This window comes from Metopolophium dirhodum, chromosome 2 (assembly GCF_019925205.1).
Source record: "Metopolophium dirhodum isolate CAU chromosome 2, ASM1992520v1, whole genome shotgun sequence".
Classification (NCBI taxonomy): Eukaryota; Metazoa; Arthropoda; class Insecta; order Hemiptera; family Aphididae; genus Metopolophium; species Metopolophium dirhodum.
The window spans coordinates 23,177,485-23,204,772 of record NC_083561.1 but is presented as its reverse complement, the minus strand read 5'-3'; the positions used below and the strand labels follow the sequence as shown (position 1 = coordinate 23,204,772).

The window sequence follows — 27,288 nt, the reverse complement described above, 5'->3', positions numbered from 1 at the left end:
TTTTGAATTAATTTAACTGTATGATTACACATAACAAAGTACAATCTAAAATACCCAGAATATAAAACAGAAAAAACTATTTAAAATATTTAGTTCATTAAGGATAAGGATTAATCAAGGGTACTATATAGTCTATATTTAAAATATTTGGCTAGAGGTAAAATCCTAAAAAAAAAAATAAAAGAGGGTGTTGGCGCCCGCAGGCAAATGCATTTTAGGAAATCAAAAAAAAAAATTTGGAAAATATTTTACAGAAGAAAATTACATTTCAAAGTTCAAACTAAAATGCCCATATTCTTAAAACTATTTAAAATATTTAGTTCATTAAACAAGGATTCTTCAAGGGTACCAGATTGTCAAGTTTAAAAAATTTGGCTAGTTGGTTAAATCGTAAAAAAAAAATTGAATGAGGGGGTTGGCGCCCGCAGGCAAACTCATTGTAGGAAACCAAAAAAAAATTTTGAATTAATTTAACTGTATGATTACACATAACAAAGTACAATCTAAAATACCCAGTATATAAAACGGAAAAAACTATTTAAAATATTTAGTTCATTAAGGATAAGGATTAATCAGGGGTACTCTATAGTCTATATTTAAAATATTTGGCTAGAGGTAAAATCCTAAAAAAAAAAAATGAAGGAGGGTGTTGGCGCCCGCAGGCAAATGCATTTTAGGAAATAAAAAAAAAAAATTTGGAAAATATTTTACAGAAGAAAATTACATTTCAAAGTTCAAACTAAAATGCCCATATTCTTAAAACTATTTAAAATATTTAGTTCATTAAAGATAAGGGTTATTTAAGGGGTACCAGATTGTCAATGTTTAAAATATTTGGCTAGAGGTAAAATCATAAAAAAAAATTGAAGGAGGGTGTTGGCGCCCGCAGGCAAATGCATTTTAGGAAACCAAAAAAAAAAATTTTGAAGAAATTTAACTGTATGATTACACATAACAAAGTACAATCTAAAATACCCAGAATATAAAACAGAAAAAACTATTTAAAATATTTATTTCGTTGAACAAGGATTATTCAAAGGGTACCTGATTGTCAATGTTTAAAAAATTTGGCTAGAGGTAAAATCATAAAAAAAAAATTGAAGGAGGGTGTTGGCGCCCGCAGGCAAATGGATTTTAGGAAACCAAAAAAAAAAATTTTGAAAAAATTTAACTGAAGGAATTTACATTACAAAGTACAATCTAAAATGCCCAGAATCTTAAACAGAAAAAACTATTCAAAATATTTAATTCATTAAACAAGGATTCTTCAAGGGTACCAGATTGTCAAGTTTTTAAAAAATTTGGCTAGAGGTTAAATCGTAGAAAAAAATTGAAGGAGGGGGTTGGCGCCCGCAGGCAAATGCATTTTAGGAATCCAAAAAAAATTTTGAATACATTTTAGAAAAGAAAAATACATTTCAAAGTTAACACTAAAATGCCCAGAATTTTAAACAGAAAAAACTATTTCAAATATTTAGTTCATTCAGGATTATTCAAAGGTACCTGATTGTCAATGTTTAAAAAATTTGGCTAGAGGTTAAATCCTAAAAAAAAAAAATGAAGGAGGGTGTTGGCGCCTGCAGGCAAATGCATTTTAAGAAACCAAAAAAAAATTTTGAATTAATTTAACTGTTTATTTACACATTACAAAGTACAATCTAAAATACCCAGAATATTGAACAGAAAAAACTATTTAAAATATTATTTCATTAAACAAGGATTCTTCAAGGGTACCAGATTGTCAAGTTTAAAAAATTTGGCTTGAGGTTAAATCGTAAAAAAAAAATTTTGAAGAAATTTAACTGTATGATTACACATAACAAAGTACAATCTAAAATACCCAGAATATAAAACAGAAAAAACTATTTAAAATATTTATTTCGTTAAACAAGGATTATTCAAAGGGTACCTGATTGTCAATGTTTAAAAAATTTGGCTAGAGGTAAAATCATAAAAAAAAAATTGAAGGAGGGTGTTGGCGCCCGCAGGCAAATGCATTTTAGGAAACTAAAAAAATTTTGAAAAAATTTAACTGAAGGAATTTACATTACAAAGTATAATCTAAAATACCCTGAATATTGAACAGAAAAAACTATTTAAAATATTTATTTCATTAAACATGGATTCTTCAAAGGTACCAGATTGTCAAGTTTAAAAAATTTGGCTAGAGGTTAAATCGTGGAAAAAAATTGAAGGAGGGGGTTGGCGCCCGCAGGCAAATGCATTTTAGGAATCCAAAAAAAATTTTGAATACATTTTAGAAAAGAAAAATACATTTCAAAGTTAACACTAAAATGCCCAGAATTTTAAACAGATAAAACTATTTCAAATATTTAGTTCATTCAGGATTATTCAAAGGTACCTGATTGTCAATGTTTAAAAAATTTGGCTAGAGGTTAAATCCTAAAAAAAAAAAATGAAGGAGGGTGTTGGCGCCTGCAGGCAAATGCATTTTAGGAAACCAAAAAAAAATTTTGAAGAAATTTAACTGTATGATTACACATAACAAAGTACAATCTAAAATACCCAGAATATAAAACAGAAAAAACTATTTAAAATAATTATTTCGTTAAACAAGGATTATTCAAAGGGTACCTGATTGTCAATGTTTAAAAAATTTGGCTAGAGGTAAAATCATAAAAAAAAAATTGAAGGAGGGTGTTGGCGCCCGCAGGCAAATGGATTTTAGGAAACCAAAAAAAAATTTTGAAGAAATTTAACTGTATGATTACACATAACAAAGTACAATCTAAAATACCCAGAATATAAAACAGAAAAAACTATTTAAAATATTTATTTCGTTAAACAAGGATTATTCAAAGGGTACCTGATTGTCAATGTTTAAAAAATTTGGCTAGAGGTAAAATCATAAAAAAAAAATTGAATGAGGGTGTTGGCACTCGCAGGCAAATGCATTTTAGGAAACCAAAAAAAAAAATTTTGAAAAAATTTAACTGAAGGAATTTACATTACAAAGTACAATCTAAAATGCCCAGAATCTTAAACAGAAAAAACTATTCAAAATATTTAATTCATTAAACAAGGATTCTTCAAGGGTACCAGATTGTCAAGTTTTTAAAAAATTTGGCTAGAGGTTAAATCGTAGAAAAAAATTGAAGGAGGGGGTTGGCGTCCGCAGGCAAATGCATTTTAGGAATCCAAAAAAAATTTTGAATACATTTTAGAAAAGAAAAATACATTTCAAAGTTAACACTAAAATGCCCAGAATTTTAAACAGAAAAAACTATTTCAAATATTTAGTTCATTCAGGATTATTCAAAGGTACCTGATTGTCAATGTTTAAAAAATTTGGCTAGAGGTTAAATCCTAAAAAAAAAAAATGAAGGAGGGTGTTGGCGCCTGCAGGCAAATGCATTTTAAGAAACCAAAAAAAAATTTTGAATTAATTTAACTGTTTATTTACACATTACAAAGTACAATCTAAAATACCCAGAATATTGAACAGAAAAAACTATTTAAAATATTTATTTCATTAAACAAGGATTCTTCAAGGGTACCAGATTGTCAAGTTTAAAAAATTTGGCTAGAGGTTAAATCGTAAAAAAAAAATTTTGAAGAAATTTAACTGTATGATTACACATAACAAAGTACAATCTAAAATACCCAGAATATAAAACAGAAAAAACTATTTAAAATATTTATTTCGTTAAACAAGGATTATTCAAAGGGTACCTGATTGTCAATGTTTAAAAAATTTGGCTAGAGGTAAAATCATAAAAAAAAAATTGAATGAGGGTGTTGGCACCCGCAGGCAAATGCATTTTAGGAAACCAAAAAAAAAAATTTTGAAAAAATTTAACTGAAGGAATTTACATTACAAAGTACAATCTAAAATGCCCAGAATCTTAAACAGAAAAAACTATTCAAAATATTTAATTCATTAAACAAGGATTCTTCAAGGGTACCAGATTGTCAAGTTTTTAAAAAATTTGGCTAGAGGTTAAATCGTAGAAAAAAATTGAAGGAGGGAGTTGGCGCCCGCAGGCAAATGCATTTTAGGAATCCAAAAAAAATTTTGAATACATTTTAGAAAAGAAAAATACATTTCAAAGTTAACACTAAAATGCCCAGAATTTTAAACAGAAAAAACTATTTCAAATATTTAGTTCATTCAGGATTATTCAAAGGTACCTGATTGTCAATGTTTAAAAAATTTGGCTAGAGGTTAAATCCTAAAAAAAAAAAATGAAGGAGGGTGTTGGCGCCTGCAGGCAAATGCATTTTAAGAAACCAAAAAAAAATTTTGAATTAATTTAACTGTTTATTTACACATTACAAAGTACAATCTAAAATACCCAGAATATTGAACAGAAAAAACTATTTAAAATATTTATTTCATTAAACAAGGATTCTTCAAGGGTACCAGATTGTCAAGTTTAAAAAATTTGGCTAGAGGTTAAATCGTAAAAAAAAAATTTTGAAGAAATTTAACTGTATGATTACACATAACAAAGTACAATCTAAAATACCCAGAATATAAAACAGAAAAAACTATTTAAAATATTTATTTCGTTAAACAAGGATTATTCAAAGGGTACCTGATTGTCAATGTTTAAAAAATTTGGCTAGAGGTAAAATCATAAAAAAAAAATTGAATGAGGGTGTTGGCACCCGCAGGCAAATGCATTTTAGGAAACCAAAAAAAAAAATTTTGAAAAAATTTAACTGAAGGAATTTACATTACAAAGTACAATCTAAAATGCCCAGAATCTTAAACAGAAAAAACTATTCAAAATATTTAATTCATTAAACAAGGATTCTTCAAGGGTACCAGATTGTCAAGTTTTTAAAAAATTTGGCTAGAGGTTAAATCGTAGAAAAAAATTGAAGGAGGGAGTTGGCGCCCGCAGGCAAATGCATTTTAGGAATCCAAAAAAAATTTTGAATACATTTTAGAAAAGAAAAATACATTTCAAAGTTAACACTAAAATGCCCAGAATTTTAAACAGAAAAAACTATTTCAAATATTTAGTTCATTCAGGATTATTCAAAGGTACCTGATTGTCAATGTTTAAAAAATTTGGCTAGAGGTTAAATCCTAAAAAAAAAAAATGAAGGAGGGTGTTGGCGCCTGCAGGCAAATGCATTTTAAGAAACCAAAAAAAAATTTTGAATTAATTTAACTGTTTATTTACACATTACAAAGTACAATCTAAAATACCCAGAATATTGAACAGAAAAAACTATTTAAAATATTTATTTCATTAAACAAGGATTCTTCAAGGGTACCAGATTGTCAAGTTTAAAAAATTTGGCTAGAGGTTAAATCGTAAAAAAAAAATTTTGAAGAAATTTAACTGTATGATTACACATAACAAAGTACAATCTAAAATACCCAGAATATAAAACAGAAAAAACTATTTAAAATATTTATTTCGTTAAACAAGGATTATTCAAAGGGTACCAGATTGTCAATGTTTAAAATATTTGGCTAGAGGTAAAATCATAAAAAAAAAATTGAAGGAGGGTGTTGGCGCCCGCAGGCAAATGCATTTTAGAAAACTAAAAAAATTTTGAAAAAATTTAACTTAAGGAATTTACATTACAAAGTACAAACTAAAATGCCCAGAATCTTAAACAAAAAAAACCATTTAATATATTTAGTTCATTAAAGATAAGGATTATTCAAAGGGTACCTGATTGTCAATGTTTAAAAAATTTGGCTAGGGGTTAAATCGTAAAAAAAAAATTGAAGGAGGGGGTTGGCGCCCACGGGCAAACGCATTTTAGTAAACCAAAAAAAAATTTTGAAGAAATTTAACTGTATGATTACACATCACAAAGTTCAAACTAAAATGCCCATATTCTTAAAACTATTTAAAATATTTAGTTCATTAAAGATAAGGGTTATTTAAGGGGTACCAGATTGTCAATGTTTAAAATATTTGGCTAGAGGTAAAATCATAAAAAAAAATTGAAGGAGGGTGTTGGCGCCCGCAGGCAAATGCATTTTAGGAAACCAAAAAAAAATTTTGAAGAAATTTAACTGTATGATTACACATAACAAAGTACAATCTAAAATACCCAGAATATAAAACAGAAAAAACTATTTAAAATATTTATTTCGTTAAACAAGGATTATTCAAAGGGTACCTGATTGTCAATGTTTAAAAAATTTGGCTAGAGGTAAAATCATAAAAAAAAAATTGAAGGAAGGTGTTGGCGCCCGCAGGCAAATGCATTTTAGAAAACTAAAAAAATTTTGAAAAAATTTAACTGAAGGAATTTACATTACAAAGTACAAACTAAAATGCCCAGAATCTTAAACAAAAAAAACCATTTAATATATTTAGTTAATTAAAGATAAGGATTATTCAAAGGGTACTTGATAGTCAATATTTAAAATATTTGGCTAGAGGTTAAATCCTAAAAAAAAAAATGAAGGAGGGTGTTGGCGCCCGCAGGCAAATGCATTTAGGAAATCAAAAAAAAAAATTTGGAAAATATTTTACAGAAGAAAATTACATTTCAAAGTTCAAACTAAAATGCCCATATTCTTAAAACTATTTAAAATATTTAGTTCATTAAAGATAAGGGTTATTCAAGGGGTACCAGATTGTCAATGTTTAAAATATTTGGCTAGAGGTAAAATCATAAAAAAAAAATTGAAGGAAGGTGTTGGCGCCCGCAGGCAAATGCATTTTAGAAATTTAAAAAAATTTTGAAAAAATTTAACTGAAGGAATTTACATTACAAAGTACAAACTAAAATGCCCAGAATCTTAAACAAAAAAAACCATTTAATATATTTAGTTCATTAAAGATAAGGATTATTCAAAGGGTACCTGATTGTCAATGTTTAAAAAATATGGCTAGGGGTTAAATCGTAAAAAAAAAATTGAAGGAGGGGGTTGGCGCCCACGGGCAAACGCATTTTAGGAAACCAAAAAAAATTTTGAATAAATTTAACTGTATGATTATACATTACAAAAAACAGATTGTCAATGTTTAAAATATTTCGCTAGAGGTTAAATCACAAAAAAAAATATGAATGAGGGTGTCGACGCCGGCTTGTCAGTGTTTAAAAAATCTATATAGAAAGATCTAGATAGGAATTAAATTACAGAAAAAAATTCTCTGAAGACTCACAAATTTGACAATATTCATATTAAAAATCAATTTAATTAAATTTATGAAAAAAAATTGAAAGGGGAACGTGAGCTACCGCAGGCAAACGCATTTTAAGAAGCAGATACACAATTTTAAAAAAATCATATAGTACCAGGTTGTTTATGTTTTAAAAAAAGATATATATAAAAGAATCAAAAAAAGTTAAATATATAAAAAAATTAATTGAATGGGGAACGTGAGAGAACCTAGCCAGTCTCTTTTCAAATTATATATTATGTACACATGTACTCAGCGTACTCCCAGGTATAGTCGGTTAATCTTGAAAAATTTTTATACAAAAAAATCTACTAGAGTTCAATGAAGTGAAAAAAAAATGTTTGAGAAATCTGGGTGAAATAACACTAAACAAAAGAATATGCTGGAAGCTAAATACTGCAATACATATTAACTACAATCCAAAAACTAGGTGTTGTTTACATTATAATAATTCAAACAGTTATTATGATCAGAGGTATATCACGGTAATATATGTATTAGAAAATGTATAAAAATGAATGTAAATTATAAAGGACGCAAAGAAATTAAATGATAAAATCCTGCACGGACTCTACTATGTGATTGTAATTTATAAAGGACATTTTAACTAACATTTTAGTTTAATTTAAAATAATATTGTGTTTGGTGGGTCTACAGTCAATATTAAATTACAAACTATAAAGTCTAAATGCAAATAAAAACATAGTCAGATATCTGTTTTAGTCTTTGTAAATATGTGCGGAAAAAAGTTAGATTTAGTACAATGTAAAAAAATGTGGAAAGGAAACCCTGAGAATTCTTTGACAATAGGATATTAAAACACAAAACCATATATTAAATTAAAACTATTGATTTTATACATTTTCTATTTACAAAAACTCATAAGTATTGAAAACCTTATAAAACCCTAATAAAATAATATTTTGTTATATTTTATAATACATTTTATAATTTGTTACGGTAAAAAAATCATTATTTAATGTTGGCTGTATTTAAGTTTTTAATAACTATACTGGTACAACTCTTGCTGACAGTCTTTAAGACCGTGTTAAAAACTATGATAATTAGTAACATCTAATTTCCTGCCCTATCCTAACCCAACCTAACCTAACCGAATTAATAATATTTAAATATTTTCTTTCATTGTTATGTTTACAATATCGAATACCTTGATAGTTAGTAGGAAAATATCATCGCAAAGCTCACGACCGGTGATGGTAGTCATCTATCATTACCATAGCTTCAACTAACCATAGGTTTACCTAACTAACCTTCTAATGACTTATTAGGACACTTTAAATAAAAAGATCCTGATTTGCAGGTTGCTGAACTTAAGTGTTTGATTATCAAGTTGATCCTTAGGTTGTCGACAACCTTAATCCATGCTATGGATAAAACCCATAGATAATAAAGATATGGATAGTCCACGCCTATTTTAAATACATTTCAGGCCGCGTTCCCGGAGGGGAAGGAAATTGAGGCTCCTTTATATTGATAGTCGATACTCGAGTTGGCCTCAATTGTTCCCCTCGAAGATCAGACCGCTGATAAGACTATTATGTCCTATCCATTATGTTATATCTTTATTATCTATGATGGAGCCATACCCAGCTCATTCGTGTAAACAATTTGAAGCACATAAAAGCGATCAACGACTGTCTATCTACTTTATTGGTGGACGGAACTTTAACTACGGTCCCACAACTTACTTAGGCAACCTTGAGGCATTTCCTTTTAGGAAATTAATTAAATCCTCAAACATAACTCTTAATTCAAGAGTTTGTAACTAATACAATCATAATATAATATGAGTCTAGTACATTTCGTAATATTTTTTTATAATATTTACTGTTAGTAAAATATTAAGTTTGTATTTCTAATATAATATAATATGTTATGATATATTTTATGGACTTGCACCATGGCCCCTCGATATAGTAATGTGGTGACCCGGCACATCTCTTTTAGATTAATGATTAAATACTTAATCAAGTCTTCCAATTTACTAAACTTTGTTACGAACACGGAATACCTACGTATAAAACTAACGACGCGTTACCTAACCGCTGACCACCGTACAAATATAATAGCTAGCCGCTCACCGTTGCCCGTAGAGCGCGGCCTTTTCAACGGAACAGTTGCGTATCAAACGCATTGGCGACCATAAGAAATATCGTTAATTCAACACGCACGTTCGGCTGTCTAAGTACATATAAGAGAGCCCGGCCAACACAGAAAGGGACTATCGTTAACTCCAGTAGCCACTGGTTAATGCTAAAGCGGTTCTCGGCCACCCTTGGGAAGGCTGAACCACTGATGCGTTCGGCCTAGACTACTCGGAGCTAACCTTCACACAGTGACACCGTTCACGTTCTCGGCTACCTTCCGTGGGCAAGCTAGAGCGTGCCGATCCATCGCCGCTGTGTACACTATCGTAATACGGGTCAGAGCGAGCAGAGCGCCTGCCGCCGCCGTCGACACTCATTTTTCTCACCTCACCGCGCACCATGTTCTCGGCTACCTTCCGTGGCAAGCTAGAGCGTGCCGATCCATCTCCGCTGCGTACACTATCGTAATACGGGTCAGAGGCCAGAGCGAGCAGAGCACCTGCCGCCGCCGACGACACTCGTTTTTCTCACATCGCCGCGCACCACGTTCTCGGCTACCTTCCGTGGCAAGCTAGAACGGGCCGACCCATCGCCGCTACGTACATTATAATAATATCGGTCGAGCACGTCTTTTATTGACGGCCGCCGTATTAACTTGCGATCGTTCCGAACCGTATTCACCGTTATCGCGTGTTCCGCCGCCGTGATTGTGGGCCGTGTAGTCCAAACGTATAATCTTATCGACTTTAATCGCTTTCAATACCACCGCCGTCGAACGAATTAATATCATTATCATTTATTACGACATAGAGTGCGACGCCGGACAATCATATTGCAACCGTCGTCCTCACTCCTCATCACACGCCAATACCTACGGAACACTAAACGTGACTTCATTCGTGGGTACGATATTATAGAGATCTAATTCGACGAAACCGTGAGTAATTTGTTATTTATAATTGACAATGGGAATATATTATTGTAAAATCCGCGAGTCATATTATTATGGTCTTTTTTTTTTTTTTCCAGTTTTGAACCGATGACGCCGCGGGAACTGCTTACGCATTACTTCCGCGACATTATTATGGTCTAAAAAGACGTATTCCAACCGTAGAAGTATACGCGACACCGATATTAAATTCTGTTTATATTCTTATTTATTACCACTACGCTGAAATTCTGTTTATATTCTTATTCATTAACACTACGCCGAAATTCTGTTTATATTCTTATTTATTATATATCTATATTATATACAAAAGCTTATAACTAATGTTGTCACGAATCAATAAAAATTAACTTGATTACCTAAAAATCCATGCATTGTAATTTATTTATATATGTAATCGTATTAGGTACAATTCCTAACCGTTACAACTTTTATATTTCGTAGATAATTTGAAGAAAAATTTAAAATTGAAGAGAGACTGTGTGAATTAACAAAATTTTTGGTATGAAATGTTTATTTGAACACCTGTTATAATGTATTATATTGAACTTAAGTTAATTTTTTATAATGTACTATAGTAAACATTTGAACATTTATTACAATATACGTATATTATACATAGATTTCAAGTATGATTATTTTTAGTTTTTTTTTTTGAAAGTTACCCACCTACTACAATACAAGACACTTTATTTTTATATTTTGAAGCAATATATGTTTTGGACTATTTAGATCTATATAAACTAAATTTCAGACCCATAGTTTAGTATTTAAAGTTTATATGATCAAAGTAATGGGACCAAATTTTATCAGACTCTACTAGAATGTTGTAGTTAAATTAAACTATAATAAGTATGTGGAATAACAGTACCTAACCTTCTATGATAATTTGTTATGAATATAATATTTTAAGTAATAGCTCAAATTTACCACTTTTACGGTACTTAATACATTTTCCTAATATTTTAACAGAAATTATGGAGCTAAAAATATAGAAATACCTATATTATGTCACGGTCCATAGTTCATAGTTTTGTTTCATTTATAATAATAATGCTTTTTAATATACTTTTTCATAAATTAATATTTATTACAGTTGGCTTTTATGATTTGTTTGAACTATTAGTACGTATTTTTTTTGGGAGATCCCTATTATTACAACACCGTTACCAATATGCGTTTTTTTTGGGTTAGTTAATATAATTGCATGTTTTCATGATTTCTTCGTATTTATGATTATTTTCTTAAAATGTTTTTATATTTTCGGTTCATCTGTTACCTACTTACATACCAACCTACCAAGTGTGTAAATAAAGAATTTTTTTTGTAAACCAATTTGAATTATAATTTATTAATTTAAAAATTTTTTAATAAAAACGTTTTCATTCAGTATTTTTTTGAATTTTAAGTGCATATTTTTGATTATTTCAGTGCATATATTTGCCTGTTTTTAGTGCATACATGCAGGCAAATATTTAACACTTTTTCATTGCATTAAATTCACAGCCCTGCTAATTACTTTTACTTCAAACCATAATACCTATCACAATTAAAGTTAAATGTCAAATTATCAACAATCAACTGCTTCTTCAACTTGATAACACTAAGAGGATGTCGGATTTTTAGCGCACCATTTATTTCTCTCTCTGACCCAATCATTTTAGTGTTTTCTTAATCGTACATTTGGTATGCTACGCGTGGATCAAAGACAATCAAAATATAACAAATAGTGCGCTGACATCCCAACCGGCAACAAGTTTACACGAGTGAGCTGGGTATGGCTCCATCATAGATAATTAAGATATTGGATAGGACATAATGGTCTTATCAGCGGTCTTCGAGGGGAACAATAATTTGAGGCCAAATAAAGTATACTTATATCGACTATCGACTATCAATATAAAGGAGCCTCAATTGCCTTCCACCCCGGGAACGCGGCCTCAAATGAATTTAACATAGGCGTGGACTATCCATATCTTTATTATCTATGGGCTTCATCCATAGCATGGATTAAGGTGTCAACAATCAAAGGATCAACTTGATAATCTCAAACACTTAAGTTCGGCAACCTGCAACTCAGGATCTTTTTATTCAAAGTGTCCTAATGAGTCATAAGAAGGTTAGTTAGGTAAACCTATGGTTAGTTGAAGCCAAAGAGTCAATAGGGCCTTTGCAATTTAAGATCTTTTCCTACGTATTCGGCATTGTTAACATAACTATTCTACCTTTACACTTTTTCTTCCCCCGTCTCTCACAGCTATATACAGGTTCAGCCACTCTCATTCCACACCTCCATATGATTGGTATTCTGTCTATCCATCTCTTCTTCAGTCTTCTCGTCCATCATTTCTCTCCTAAATTAACTTCTATAGCCACTCTCACTATCTCTTATCATACAGTGACCGAACCACCTAAACCTATTCTCTCTTGTTTTCACTACAATATGTACACTACCCTACACTGCCCTTAATTAATTAATTTCTTATTCTATCCTCTTTTGTACCTTAACACCTTACTTATTATTCTCATATCTGCTACTCTCACTCCACTTACCTACCCTAACCTTACATTTCTTTTTCATCTTTCCCTTTCATACACCAAACATTCTGAAATCCTGTTGACCCATTTCCTTATCTTCGCCATATCACACACTTTCTAATTCCTATTCACTCAGTCTCTAGTTACCTACAAGTCGTCGTACTTGATTATCGGTGAAAATATTTAAATATCATTGAGCGAATTCCCTACTCGAAAGAATTGCTTAAAAAAATATCATACCTCACCAATTTTCTAATTTTGAACACGACTTTATTGATAGCCCGAATAGTGTTATACCAGTATAGTTACAATACAAATATTGAAAATTTTCGGGCAATACATCCCCAGATCAATTAACTATAATAAAAAAAAACCTATTGAGAAATAAGAAAATACATACCCCGTGACGGAATCAAAATCTGCTACGAAACTTAGTCTTCGAAACACTGAAACGTTCACACATTTCAATCTGCTTATGATATATTATTCCCAGTTTGAAAATGTTCACTGACGAATGCCATTTCTGAAATAACACGCATCTTATGCAGTAAAATGTTCTACAATATTCTAATGACCTATGCGTTACAGTCTACAGATATTATATAAACCTACCAATAAATACCTAATATTAATTTTTATTACACAGAGTTTGTATTTTTAAATGTTGTATTCAAGGATTTATTAGTTTTATTTTTATACCTAACAAAAATTACATTTATTCACAGGTCAGTTATCAACTAGAACTCGACTACGAGTAAGACAGCGTTTGGATTATTCGGACTGGCGTATAATTTATTATTATTATACATTGCGCCTTTGGTAGGCAGTAGTAAACGTATATGCCTTCTACGTTACTTAGTTAACAGATTTTCCGCGACAATAAATATTTAATTCAAGTCTAAAAAGTAAATGTAAGACCAAAATAATATAAAAACAAACTTACGCATAAACATCGACTCTTCCAGTGAATCCTAGCTGTAATGCAGCACACGCTGTCGTCGAAGAAAGAGCTATCTTCATCCGTCTACATCTCGCTCCATCTCCATCTTTCTCTACATCTCGCTAATTGAAACTTATCTAGTATACAATACTAGTATCTTTATGATCTGTAATATATAATGGTGTTCGATGAAAAAGATTGAAATAAGATAAAAATACATATTTTTTTGGTTTTGAATATGAAAGCTGTGAGATGATCGATATGAATTTTGTGAGAAATCTAGAGGTACTATAAAACTGAGACGAGTGTGTTGAATGAAATAAATTAAAAAATTGATTAACACAACAATCGCTTAAAAATTAATTTAATTCAAATAATGAGATGAACCTCATTAGATCATTTAAATTTTCCAGAACAAGCCCCCAGTTGTTGGTCGCATGCCAATTTTAACCATATACTAGACCACAAGTGTATAGACATTCTATAATGCATTCTGCTAACGGTGGCCCTAGACACTGTTGGGGAAATTATATTTCTTTAGTAATTAAATTACGATACGAATTATAAGTTACGTAGGTACTTGTCCAATACTCGACTACCAGAATTTAAATTAAAGAATGTGATTTACCTAGGTAACATATCGATCGATTCTAAAACAGAAACTTAACCTAGGTACAAATAATATCACAATATCAAATAGTGAAATGTGAAAATTTGAAGAAAATTTCCTATAGGTATATCCCGTAAAACCCCCAAAATAAAACGTACGTTTGAGGTGTTCTCTTAAAACCCAAATATTTAATGCCCGTATCCCGTATGCATAGAAAATGTATGTTACACATTTAACGAAAACTAAAACTATCGTGACGGAACTGAATTACGAAGAACGTATAAAACAAAAATAATCGTCACCAAGTGATAGGTATAATCTGCTATGTACTTACAAATCATATTAAATAACATTAATAATTATGTATTTTCTTATTTTGTTAGGTAGGTATAAAAACCTACCTTCCTACTTATAAAAGCATTACCCAATCATTGATTTAAAATTTTAAAAATTATTCTACTATAACAATAAATTAACAGTTGTTGGCAAAGTATTATAATTTAAGGTATTTTTCATAATATCCTAATTTTTGTACACCTATAACAACTGGTTTTTAAAAACTACTCTACGTCTAGCGGGTATATAAGTTTGTCTGACAATAAATATTTACATTAGGTCTACCGCGTCAACAGAGTAGTAGGACAAAACTTACGTAATTATTTATTCTTCCGGCGAAACGCGTTCCCTTCGAGTGTATAATATTGTCTAGTGTTAGAGCTGTGCATCTCCGCCAAGGAAAATGCAGCGCGCGTCTTCATATCTCCGATCCAAAAGTTCAGTCTGGAAGTATTGAGATTAATGACATTTATAAAAATAGGCACCTATAGTTTAATAACCAGAATGGAACGAAATATGTGAGTACGTATTGGAATCGCTGTTCGTCTCAGACGATTGTCATTTGCCATAGATTATTTATAATTATAACCTCACCGTCCTAATCATAGAAAATATATATATGGTCCTAACCGATGGATGATGGATATTTTTACATTATCTTCAAAAAAACATTTATTTATTTCTACTAGACGCAAATGCGGTAAATTGAATTCAAATTTATAACCACTTATTTATTACTTGGTTTATAAACAAATTCTAAATAGATTCGTGTTTTTTTTAAACATTTTCACAACCCCCCCCCCCCGGTTAAGAGCCCTTGAAATAGTGCATGTTAAAAACTCAGCCATATCTTCCCCCCCACCCCTTGACAAAATCATTTGACTCATTTAGCTACTTTATGAATTAAAAGCGATACATTGAACGTACAAAACTGTACCTACCTACATAATAGTTATCAACCTATTAACCCATCAATAATATTATATTTTTTATTGTGTACACTAATCGATTGGTATATACAAAATAACGTTAAGTTATAAATAGGAGGTGGATTTAAATGCATTAAAAATAAGAAAAACGCCTTAAAAATACGATTTAATGCACTTATATTACAAAGCTTAATAAAATGGCCAGAAAAATTAAAAGTCCAATTTAAACGAATATAAAATAGAATTTAGATCAGTGTATAGGTAGTGTATTCGTTATATTTTGAGTTTCATTATAGTACATCAGTCGATCAGATGCTATTTAATATTTTAAAATAAAAAAATTCGACAGTAATTCCATATTGGCAAGTGTTGTTTTCTATAACTGAAGACTGAAGTTATATTATCGAACATAACAGGTACGTAAAAAAATAGAAATATAAAAAAAAATTACCTTTATTTAATTGTATTTAATTTTTTTCTAGTAAGTTTTTTATAAATTGACTTTATCCCATATAAATGTTCTAATTTCATTTTTCATTTCGTTGATAATATATGAAACGAATTCTTTGCTTGGAAAGCAATGTTTTAGAAAATTCAGAAAATGCAGTTTATATTTAAATATTATAAATAATAATTACTGATGCATTGATGCGGAAGAGTAAAGGGGTGGACAATCAGCCGAACCGAAATCTAACATCTTAAACACTTAAAATAAACAATTTTTCACACACGCATCATGGTATGAAAATAAAAAAATATTTATAATTCATATTTATACCGATTTTCTACCGAAAAATAAATTACTTTAATCTCAATATTATTTATTAGTTAACGATATCTTTGCTCAGAATCGTTTTTCGTTTGTTCGTTTTGTATTTTAATAATTTATACGTGGATATATTATTATTACTAATAATTATAGTAGTTGTGTTTGTTTTATTTAATTAATTTATTTAGTACTATACCAATAAATTATATATTAATTAATAATTTTTAAAACATTGTGTTCAAAAAAATAAAAAAAAAATGTGATTTTAATTAGAGTCTTGTAATGTACCTACCTATATTTAAAAAATAAATAAATATAATAATAACTGTTGAAATTTTAGGGACATAATAGGTAACACATTCGTGTATGTAGTATTACACTATTTATATACCTATACGAGTATATGAGTAGGTATATTATTCATAACTGCGCACACGTCAGGATAGGCAGTTGACCATTCCGTGAATATACTTTTATGTGTACATGGTTATACATCCCTAATCCCTATGATATAGAATATAGATATTAGGTGAATAATAGAAGTTAAGTATGTGATACTAAATTAATAGTTACCTATAACTTATAACGTTGTATTTGGAAAACAAATTACCAGTTATTAATTAAAATTGTATCTTATGACTATTATCAGTTATAAGTCATAACATACATTTCTATAAATTAAACCAAAATATTTATATATTTATATTAAGTACCCTGTATAGGTATGCACCTATTGATTATAATTATTCTACAAACAGGGACTGGAAAAACGACGACGGCGTTTATATCTCGCGTATTTTATACATTTCTAGTCCGGAACTAAAATATGCGCCTACAACACTTGGATAGCACATTTTTCGTGACATTAAATATTTGTTTCAAGTCTTAAAAGTAAATTTAAGCCCCAAAAGAATATAAAAACAAACTTACTTTAATTATCGACTCCTTCGGCGGAATCCGTGACGTGTGTGAACTGCGACGCCCATGAGGAAACGCTCCAGAATACAGCCAGAACTTAGAATATTGTGATTTATGAAAAATAAAATTATACGAAACGCAGTAAGTTTTTTGCTCATATCTTCTTTGCTTATTGAAATGTTAGAATTTTTAATCGACTGTGTCTTCTGCAACGACTTTAAGATATGCCATAGATTAAGTAAATAAATGATAGATATTATACTAGGTACGTCAATATGATGAATCCACGGATATAATATAATGCAACTTTTTATATCAAAGAGTTCTGTGATAAGGAATAATTTGTTCATTGAAATTTGATATGATAATCAACCAAAATAGTTTATAATTTTGAATTTGAATTATAATAATATGATATAGGTATTATTTAAAATATTATTTTCGTTTATCAATTTAATTATTGATTAAGGTGGTAAATAGATATCAGAAGCACAAGAATATTTTTATAAGAGCATATTGTATTTTATGAATTATTAAATAAAAATGTGATTACTGGATTTTAGAGTTAACATAAAGCCATAAACGTATGCAATAAATTCATCAAATACTATAATAGCAACTATATTTCTAAAACTCCAAGTCTAATATTTTAGATTCTGAGCGGATCGATGACTGTATTAATTTTACAATGATGTGTGTTTTTTTTTTTTTAATATTTTTAATTATTTTTTCTTGTGGTCTGTGTAAACGATAAGTATTCGTAATAAAGATTCAATTTTCATGTATAATATTATATTATAGGCACTCAGTATGTAATCATATGTTTATTTTTAGTTTAATTTAATTGTAGGTATTTAGTAAATAATAATATGTATACGAAATTGTGTTTTCGAATAGCAATTTATTGTTTGTATTAATACCTACACCATAATAGGGAACTAAAATTTTGTAAATGATGTACAAATGTATTTTTGGTGTTGTAAGGCTACTGTAAGATCAATTTATGAGAATCCTTGCATTAAATTGTTAGGATTATTTGATATGAATAATTATTTTATTACATATAGGTAAGTCGATCAGAAACTATATTTACACTGAATGTTAATAGTAAAAAGCTATTAAAATATCTATTATTTGTATTTATTTGTTAATAATAATTAAGACTTAAATATTAGCAGTAATCTTGTTCCTTTCACAAAATGTTTTTTAATTATTTTTAATTTAATTTACATTTATCCCAAAGTGATCTCTGAATAATCATTCAATGATGAATTTAATAGTTACCTTCTCGGTTACATTAATTGGATTATAAATTAAAATAAACTACAGTTTCCAGCTTCTACTACAACATTATTTTATATTTTATTTTATGTTTTTAATTTTTTTAACGCAGTCTGCACCTTGTGTTGGTGATTTTACACGTAATATAATAAAATTGATACTAGTGATGAGTATGTAAGTACCTTATTGCTTAATCAAATTATTTACACGATTATTAACTAAAAAAATATCTATGAAGTATAAACATCCGCATTTCCATTAACTATAAATTCATAATTGTATGAGCTATACATGTTACATATATTTTTCGAAAAAACTATTTAAAAAAACAAGAATAATTCCTATTTGATGTCACACGGGTTGATCTAGCAACTGACTGCTACGACAACTGTGCAATTTTTTTTAAGCATAATACGTTTTGAAAACGTCCAGAAAAGAGTTTGTTTTAAGACTGTCTGTTTTGATAACAAATAATTTAATTTAGAGTGTATTGTTATATTATATTATAATGAAATTAATAATTATAGTAAAATATATAATTGCAAGACATTTAATACCTATATCTATAGCCATCTAGGGTATAAACTACACTAAAAAAGGTGTAAGTATGCTAATAAAGTATATGAGGTGTATAATGTATTTAATATTTATGTATATAAAAATATAAAATATAAAGATAAATAACATTATATTGTTTTAATTACTTTGCGCAAACCTAAGGTGATACCCGGCGTATAGTATAACATGTAAAAAGGTGCGTATTAAACTTGGCGTGGTGAAACGAAGACGGTCTCGAGTATTTTATACATTGCGCTATTGGGATTAAACTTATAAATGCTTCTACGTCACGTAGTTAACAGATTGTCCGTGGCAATAAGTATTTAATTTAAGTCTAAAAAGTAAATGTAAAATAGTAGGTAATAATATGAAAACAAACTTACTCGTAAACATCTACTCTTCCGGTGGAGCGTAGCTAGAGTGCCGCCATCGCCGAAGAAACTAGAAATTATTAGAATTGTTAACCGTCGCCGACGAATTTCGACAATTGACGATTGCCATAGATATCATAAAATATATTATTTACTATGATAAATCCAAAGAACTTATATATTATTATATAAGTACTACAGTAAACCTATACGGTATATTTATAAATAGTATGTTCTTTTACAGAAATCTTTGTGATCTGCAATGCACCTATTCTGGTTTTCTATTTCAATTATAGTTCGCATGCCAAATTTAACTATACAAACTGGTCCGCAAGTTTATAGACATTCTAATACATTCTCCCGCTAGTGCCAATAGACAAAGTGTTTGAGAAGTTATATTTTTTTGGTACCTAATTAATTTACAATATGAATTATTATAAGTTACCTATGTAGGTACTTGTCCAAAACTCGACTACCTGCAAATCATTGGTTTTATGGTATACCTAGCCTTACGAAGTTCACGATTTTCGGTGTTTTACGCACCCGTACAACGCTTAAAGTTTACCGAGCTTAAGTATTACAAATTAATTTTTTTTTTTCATCTAGGTAAATCAACGTTTTAAAATTGATGATGCAAAAATAATTCTGACACCCACCTATGGTGGTTTTACATAACAAGTCGAGGGATGTTTTTTATTTTAATTGTTCGAGCAAGCGCAGTGTGGTACACCGGGTAAATATGAAAATACCAAAAATTTCAATTAGTTATAATACATATAACTTAAAAATAAGACTGACCGCCAAGTTCAGACCTCCCTGTCGTTTTCAGTTAAAAACTAATGATTTCCGGCAATTATTTTTTGCAATATCGTTCTTAATTCGTTGTTACTTGTAATATATACATATACCTATTTTAAAAATATTATTCGTGGGTAATTGAAACGTATATAAATATATAAATATACAAATATGATAATAAACAAATAATAATAATTCAACTTAACCGGCTACGGTATTAATAATATTTAATAATATCAATATAAATATAGTATACAATATCCTAGGCTGACAAATCGTCTCCACTTAAAATCGTTTTTCGTATACTATGATATTATATCATTGAATTCAAATTTAACACTATCCATAACAGTCACCCACTTGTAACATACTGTTCAGCAGAGTCACTTCCAATTTTTTTTTTTGTTTTTTTTTTTTGTGTCTGTCATCACCTTTTAGGACAGTAAAAGTGCTTGAATTTTCTTTAACAGTAACTTTTCTGATAGGAAAGTAAATCTAGTTGGTACTATGGGTGGTCAAAAGTAAAATTTTCGCAGTAGGTAGTTTCAAAAACGACGTGAAAAACAAAGGAACAACCGGAATTTTTTACACAAAGTCCGTTTTTGAGAAAATCAATGTTGGTTTTTGGTGCAACTCTAAAACAAATGACCGTAGGTACATTAAATTTTGACTGAATGCTTATATTAGCATTTTCTATACACCATAACATTTTCCAAATATTTTGACTTATTTTGAGCTGTTTACGGACATTTTCAGTTTCCATTTTATTTTAGTTTTTTTTCTATAAATATCAATAAAATGTTATTTGTTGGTCAAAAAAGCTTGAAAATTTAATAGAAGGCTCCTAGGTTATTGTTTCAAAGGCAGATGAAAAAAATTAAAAATACTTAGTCACGGTTTTTATTTATAAGCATTTAAAGTTCAAATCTTGACAAAATACGGAAAAATCACGAAAATTATCAAATTATTTTGAGTTGAGAATTCATAAAAATTTTTATTTTTCAATCTAAGATTCGAAAATGTAATACAAGATTATCCATAAGTTTATCTACCTATATCAAAAAAAAAATATTTTTAAACTATAAAAATAATTTAGTTTCATAAAAACGTAATAATTCAAAACAATTAATAAATGAATACAACTAGGTATAACAACTGAAAAAGAAAAACATTTACCAATCCTGTACTGTTTGTAGAGTACATTAATTTCATTAAAATAAAGAGTACTGATGTCGAAACGTACAATTATAATGTATATTAAAGTGGAAGACGTGTTCGCAACGGTGACCTTGCAGGCCGGCACTGTTGCTTTATTTCGCTAAACTTACCGTCCCACTATAGTGTTGTGCCCATTTATTTTATCATAGTGAGGTGCGTACAAGTGTATGTGTAAACACTGCAGAACACACCCACTTCAAAATTGATCAATAAGGTATTCACGTCTAACAGAGTCGTTCAACATATAGGTAGCAAGATTAAAACGGTTACGTCACACAACTATCACAACAAATAATTGAACAACGCATATTTAAATATTTTAAACGCTAACCATCCAATACAAGTAACAGTTCGAGTCTAAACGCGTGTAACAGACGTTATTCAGACATCAAATGATGGCTTTAAAATCAAATAAAATGTACTTACCTTTATTTTTAATATTAATTTACACGTTTGCTAGTTCGTGGATACCAGCACCCGTCGAAGGTGCGAGAATATTAGCCGTGGAGACGGTTGGAGGTAAAAGCCACTGGAACTTTATGAGCGCAATTCTTCGGGCGCTGGTGGACAACGGACACAATGTCACCGTGTTCACACCGTTTACCGACGGAAACCGTGAAAACTATACAGAAGTGTCCACGTCTACTGAAACTATGAAATTTCTGGACGGAGAACTTGAAGATTTGATGGATAAATACGGTGACCCGATTAAAATTATGCGTCAGGTGTCAGAGATGAGTAGAACTTTCTGCGACGTAGTTTATCAAAATACCAAAATGATAGAAGTGTTTGCCAATAGACGTTCCGATTTCGACGTGGTTCTAATTGAACCATTATTCTCGGAATGCGTGTCATACGCCGCCGTCAAGTTGAACTTGCCACTCATATATGTCCTACCAATACCAACAATGGGTATAATGGAACGTGGATTTACGGGGCACATGTCCAACCCCGCTGTAGTTGCCAATAACCTGGCGAGTTTTGGTTTTCCAAAAACATTTGCCCAGAGATCAGCCAATATTGCTATTTCCATTTACGCCACAATCTTAACCAAAGTAAAAGAACGGATTCTGATGTACAAAGAACCGAGAGAGTATGATTTGTATGCACCAATCCCACCATCTTTGGTATTTGTAAATAGACATTTCACAGTCGAACCTGCAAGTTCAATCCCGTCAAATGTTGTTGAAATTGGTGGAATTCATTTGAAACCAGCAAAGAAGTTGCCAAAAGTAAGTGCTGTAGTTAAGTATGTAACCTATTAATGATATTTCTTGGCAAAGTACATCACATAAATTGACCTGAATTTCAAAAAGAGAATACAATATTTTTTTATAAATAGCCACTTTTATCTTATATTTATAAAATTTGAGAATCAATCAAAAATATTAATTAAATGATCTGATTACACCGGAAAAATGTTACCTGTTTATATTTAACAATAATCTATAGGTATACATGAATGTTACACTACCTATGTTGAAAATTTGACATACAAAATATATTTACCAAATAAAATAAGTTAATTGTGACAGCTTATTTTTAAACAATAATGCCTATTAGTATTTTAGTACAGAATGTCTCGAATGTTCAAACCACGGTTTCGGTGGACTATTTTTTTGCATGGTTTTTACATTGTTTTAGATTTTGAGTGGAACGGTGACTGTATTGATTTTAAAATGATGTGTTTTTTTATTTTTTTATCATCACCTTTTAGGACAGTATAAATGCTTAGATTTTCTTTAACAGTATCTTTTCTGATAGGAAAGTGAATCTAGTTGGTACTTGGGGAGGTAAAAAATAAAAATTTTCCAGTAGTTTTCAAAAGCAAAAGTGAAAAATAAAAGAAAATTAAAGAAAAACGGGAATTTTTACGCAAAATTTGTTTTTGAGAAAATCGAATTTGGTTTTTGGTGTAACTCTATAACAAATGAACGGATATACGTGAAATTTTCACTGGTTATTTATATTTGCATTTTCTATACACGATAAAATTTTAAAAATATTTTGATTTGTTATGAACTGTTTAGGAACATTTTCAGTTTCAAATTTTATTAGTTTTTTTTTCGATGGATGTCAATAAAACTTCATTTGTTGGGTAAAAAAGCTTGGAAATTGAATACAAGGCTCCTACTATATTGTTACAATGATATTTGAAAAATATAAAAAATCACAGTTTTTATTTACAAGCATTTAAAGTTCAAATCTTGATAAAATACGGAAAAATCACGAAAATTAACAAATTATTTTGAGTTGAGAATTCATAAAAATTTTTCTTTTTAAATCTAAGATTTGAAAATGTAATACAAAATTGAAATAATATTATTACAATCCTGTATATTACATTACTATTTACTAACTGAATTACCCGGCGTTGGGTAAACAATGCAAAAAATTGGCCCACCGAAAACTTTGTTCGATGTTGAGACATTCTGTATTGAATTACATAGAAGTCCTACTGCACCAAAAGGCATATCACTTTAACAATAATAATTATTAAAACCAATAACCATTTACAAACAAATATTTCCATCGTAAATTTTTTTTCATTGAGCATCTCTCCCGGGTTGGACCTTTATTTACACTTTTAAAATTAGCCTATGTTACTCAGGGATAATGTAATGTAGCATTCTAATTGTGAAAGAGTTTTTGAAATCGGTCTAGTAGTTTTTGAGTTTATTTGTTACAAACATATACACATCTTTCCTCTTTATAATATTAGTATACCTACCTATAGAATAAAATATAAAATCTTATTATAATATAATATTATTTTAGAATTATGGTAGACAATAATCAATTCAAATATTTTTTAGTACCTATTGGCATTATTAGGTATATTAATATTTAATAATATTGATGATATATTATTATAATATTAAATAAATCCATCAAATTGTATTCCAATAAATCGTTTAATGTAGTATATTTTTTCTATTTACAGGATATATTAGAATTCATCGAACAATCACCACATGGTGTTGTTTATTTCACTTTTGGTTCAACTGTTAGAATGACTTCATTACCCAAACACATACAAAAAGCATTTATAGATGCACTTGCACAAATCCCTCAAAGAGTGTTATGGAAATACGAAGATGAAATTGAAAATATACCAAAAAATTTTATGATTAAAAAGTGGCTACCTCAACGTGAAATTCTTTGTAATATATTGGGGATTAAAATTTCTGGGATATAAATCGAGTTATAACACTTAACCCTTTTTTACTATAGTGCACCCTAATGTGAAACTCTTTATCAGTCACGGAGGTTTATCTGGGTTATATGAAGCAATAGATGGCGGTGTCCCCATTCTTGGTTTTCCTTTATTTGGTGATCAGCCAAAAAATATTGACAATATAGTCATTACAGGAATGGCTATTTCTATGGATATTTTGTCCATAACAAAGGATGTGTTCTTAAATAATGTTTTAGAACTGCTCAACAATAAAAAGTAAAGACATCTCGTAGTTTGTAAATAAGTATTGAAAATGTTGAATAGCTGAAAATATTTTTCTATATATTTTTCCAGGTACATGGAAAATGCTAAAACTGCGTCGAAAATATTCAAAGATCGGCCTATATCACAAGCAAATCTAGTTGTGTACTGGACAGAGTATGTTATACGTCATAAAGGAGCTCCCCATTTGACATCTCACGCAATTAACCTATCGTGGTATCAATACTATCTTTTGGATCTCATTGCTTTAATATTAGTTTTTATTACTGTTGTGTTTTTTGTTTCCTACAGAATTTTTAAATCTATTTCTGGATACTTTTCAAATTATTTTAGAAATACTAAATCGAAATCTGAATAGTTTATAATACTAGTATAATATTATAAGGTATTTCTAATTTCTATACCGAATACCTATATATTATATGGTGCAACTGTGCAAAGGGCATTTAATTTTTCTTCAAAATAAAATCACAGATTACCAATTTTTAACAACGTTTTCCCTGATTTGTATACATTTAAATGACCATTCGTTATTATTTATTATCAATGTTTTAATATTAAGTGTTGAATAGTTGACTAATAAACCATTATGTATATTATTTAAGGTTGTAATGAATTATTTTTTTTAAACATTTAATTTTTAGCAAATATAGCGTTTTGTATTACAGCCTATTCTTCTTATTCTAAATATTTTAAGTAATTTCTTTATATTGCACTATGATTATTACATTTTTGTATACGATTTAGGTAAGTTGTTTTATGAAGTGAATACTTCATAGCAGTGGCGAACCTAGGGGGTTATTACTACCCCCCCCCCCCCCTCGGATTATGTCATAGTTTTATTTTTATTCTTAAAAGTTTCACTGAAATGTTCATCGAAACTTATAAATTAGATTGATTATTACTTATGAGATTAATATGAGACAATACGACTATACCATAATTTAATTGGCATAATAATAATAATTTATTGACATACATTGTAAATATAAATTTAAAAAGGTGGGCAAGTGGGTGTAAATCTGCTTTACAGTAGGTCACTGTAATGGATGGTGTTAAATTTGAATTCAATAAGAAAAACGATTCTGAGCGAAAACGGTCAGTCAGCCTATGATATTATTAAGTATATTTTATGATATTATTGTGAACAAAGTAATTTATATATAACCTATTTACGTGGAACTTTGTTTTTAATTTTCAATCCTTAGCTATATAAGTTGAACATTTTATAATTTTTTAACTACAAAATAATTATTAAATTTAAAATTTGATAAATTTTGTCAAAATTCGATTCATAAATGCTATTATAAAAAAAATTGTGCCTATGTATTTTTAATATTTTTCAACTACTATTGTAATAATACATCAGGAGCCTTGCATTCAATTTTCATGCTTTTTTACCCAACAAATAAAATTGTATTAATATTTAAAGAAAAAAAGAACTAAAAAAATTAAAAACTGACAATGTCTGTAAACAGCTCAAAAAGAGTCAAAATATTTTTAAAATGTTATGGTGTATAGAAAATGAAAATATAAAAATCCAGCAAAATTGTTATGTATCTACAGTTATTCGTTTTTGAGTAACAACAAAATAGCAAAATCACTACATGAGAAATCTAGTGAATATCCAATATTGTAAAAATATGAACTTCAAACGCTCATAAAAATTTAATTTGACTTTCTTGTAGACATTCTTTTTTTGATAAAGGTAGACAAACTTGAAAATCTTGTATTTTTTCGTGTTTTGTCAAGATTTGAACTTTAATACGTATAAAAAAAAACTGTGACTAAGGATTTTTAATATTTTTTAAATGTCATTGTAACAATATAGTAGGAGCCTTGTATTAAATTTTCAAGCTTTTTTACCCAACAAATAAAGTTTTATTGACATTCATAGAAATAAAGACTTATAAAATTGGAAACTTAAAATGTTCCTAAACAGTTCAAAACAAATCAAAATATTTTTAAATTTTATTTTATAATACCGCCGAGTCCGTCGGTCCGCCGGTAGTTACGATTGTTCAGGTATTAAGTTATTAAGAAATATATTTATTGTTCGCAGTTACGATTGTTTGTAAATATAGATGTACCATGTACCTACTTAATAAGATTTTATAACGGTTCTATTCAAAATAAATTCATACTAGCCAATATTTGACAAATAGTTAAGTACAATTAAATGGGAGGTACTACCCCGTACGGCGTAGCTAGGGAGCTTATACTACTTATACTACTTGTCATACTCTTATTTGTTCTCTATACTTTAACTATATCGTTATGGATATGCGTAAAAACACAAAATTGTTAACTTCGAAACTAAGTCCAACCGACAAATTCTGATTGCACTATTGTTGTAGTTAATATAAGTAAGTTCACAT

At 29.3% G+C, this 27,288-nt stretch overlaps 1 protein-coding gene and 1 long non-coding RNA gene across 2 annotated transcripts in view; one reads left to right on the top strand and one right to left on the bottom strand.

Annotated features, from left to right (window-relative positions):
• LOC132939118 (uncharacterized) overlaps positions 1–17,905 on the bottom strand; it is a 29,712-nt gene extending 11,807 nt beyond the window's left edge. Inside the window, exons 1-4 of the long non-coding RNA XR_009663955.1 lie at positions 17,237–17,905; positions 14,925–15,052; positions 13,666–13,828; positions 13,123–13,245 (exon numbers count right to left, since the gene is read on the bottom strand). This is a non-coding gene — a long non-coding RNA (uncharacterized LOC132939118). The remainder of the gene's footprint in view (positions 1–13,122; positions 13,246–13,665; positions 13,829–14,924; positions 15,053–17,236) is intronic.
• Positions 17,906–21,728: 3,823 nt separating this feature from the next.
• On the top strand, positions 21,729–25,577 carry LOC132939828 (UDP-glucosyltransferase 2-like). The gene is made up of 4 exons (XM_061007224.1): positions 21,729–22,682; positions 24,395–24,614; positions 24,685–24,904; positions 24,983–25,577. Exons 1-4 carry the CDS (start codon positions 21,843–21,845, stop codon positions 25,266–25,268), a joined length of 1,566 nt encoding a protein of 521 aa, XP_060863207.1. The 5' UTR covers positions 21,729–21,842; the 3' UTR covers positions 25,269–25,577.
• The last annotated feature ends 1,711 nt before the right edge of the window (positions 25,578–27,288 follow it).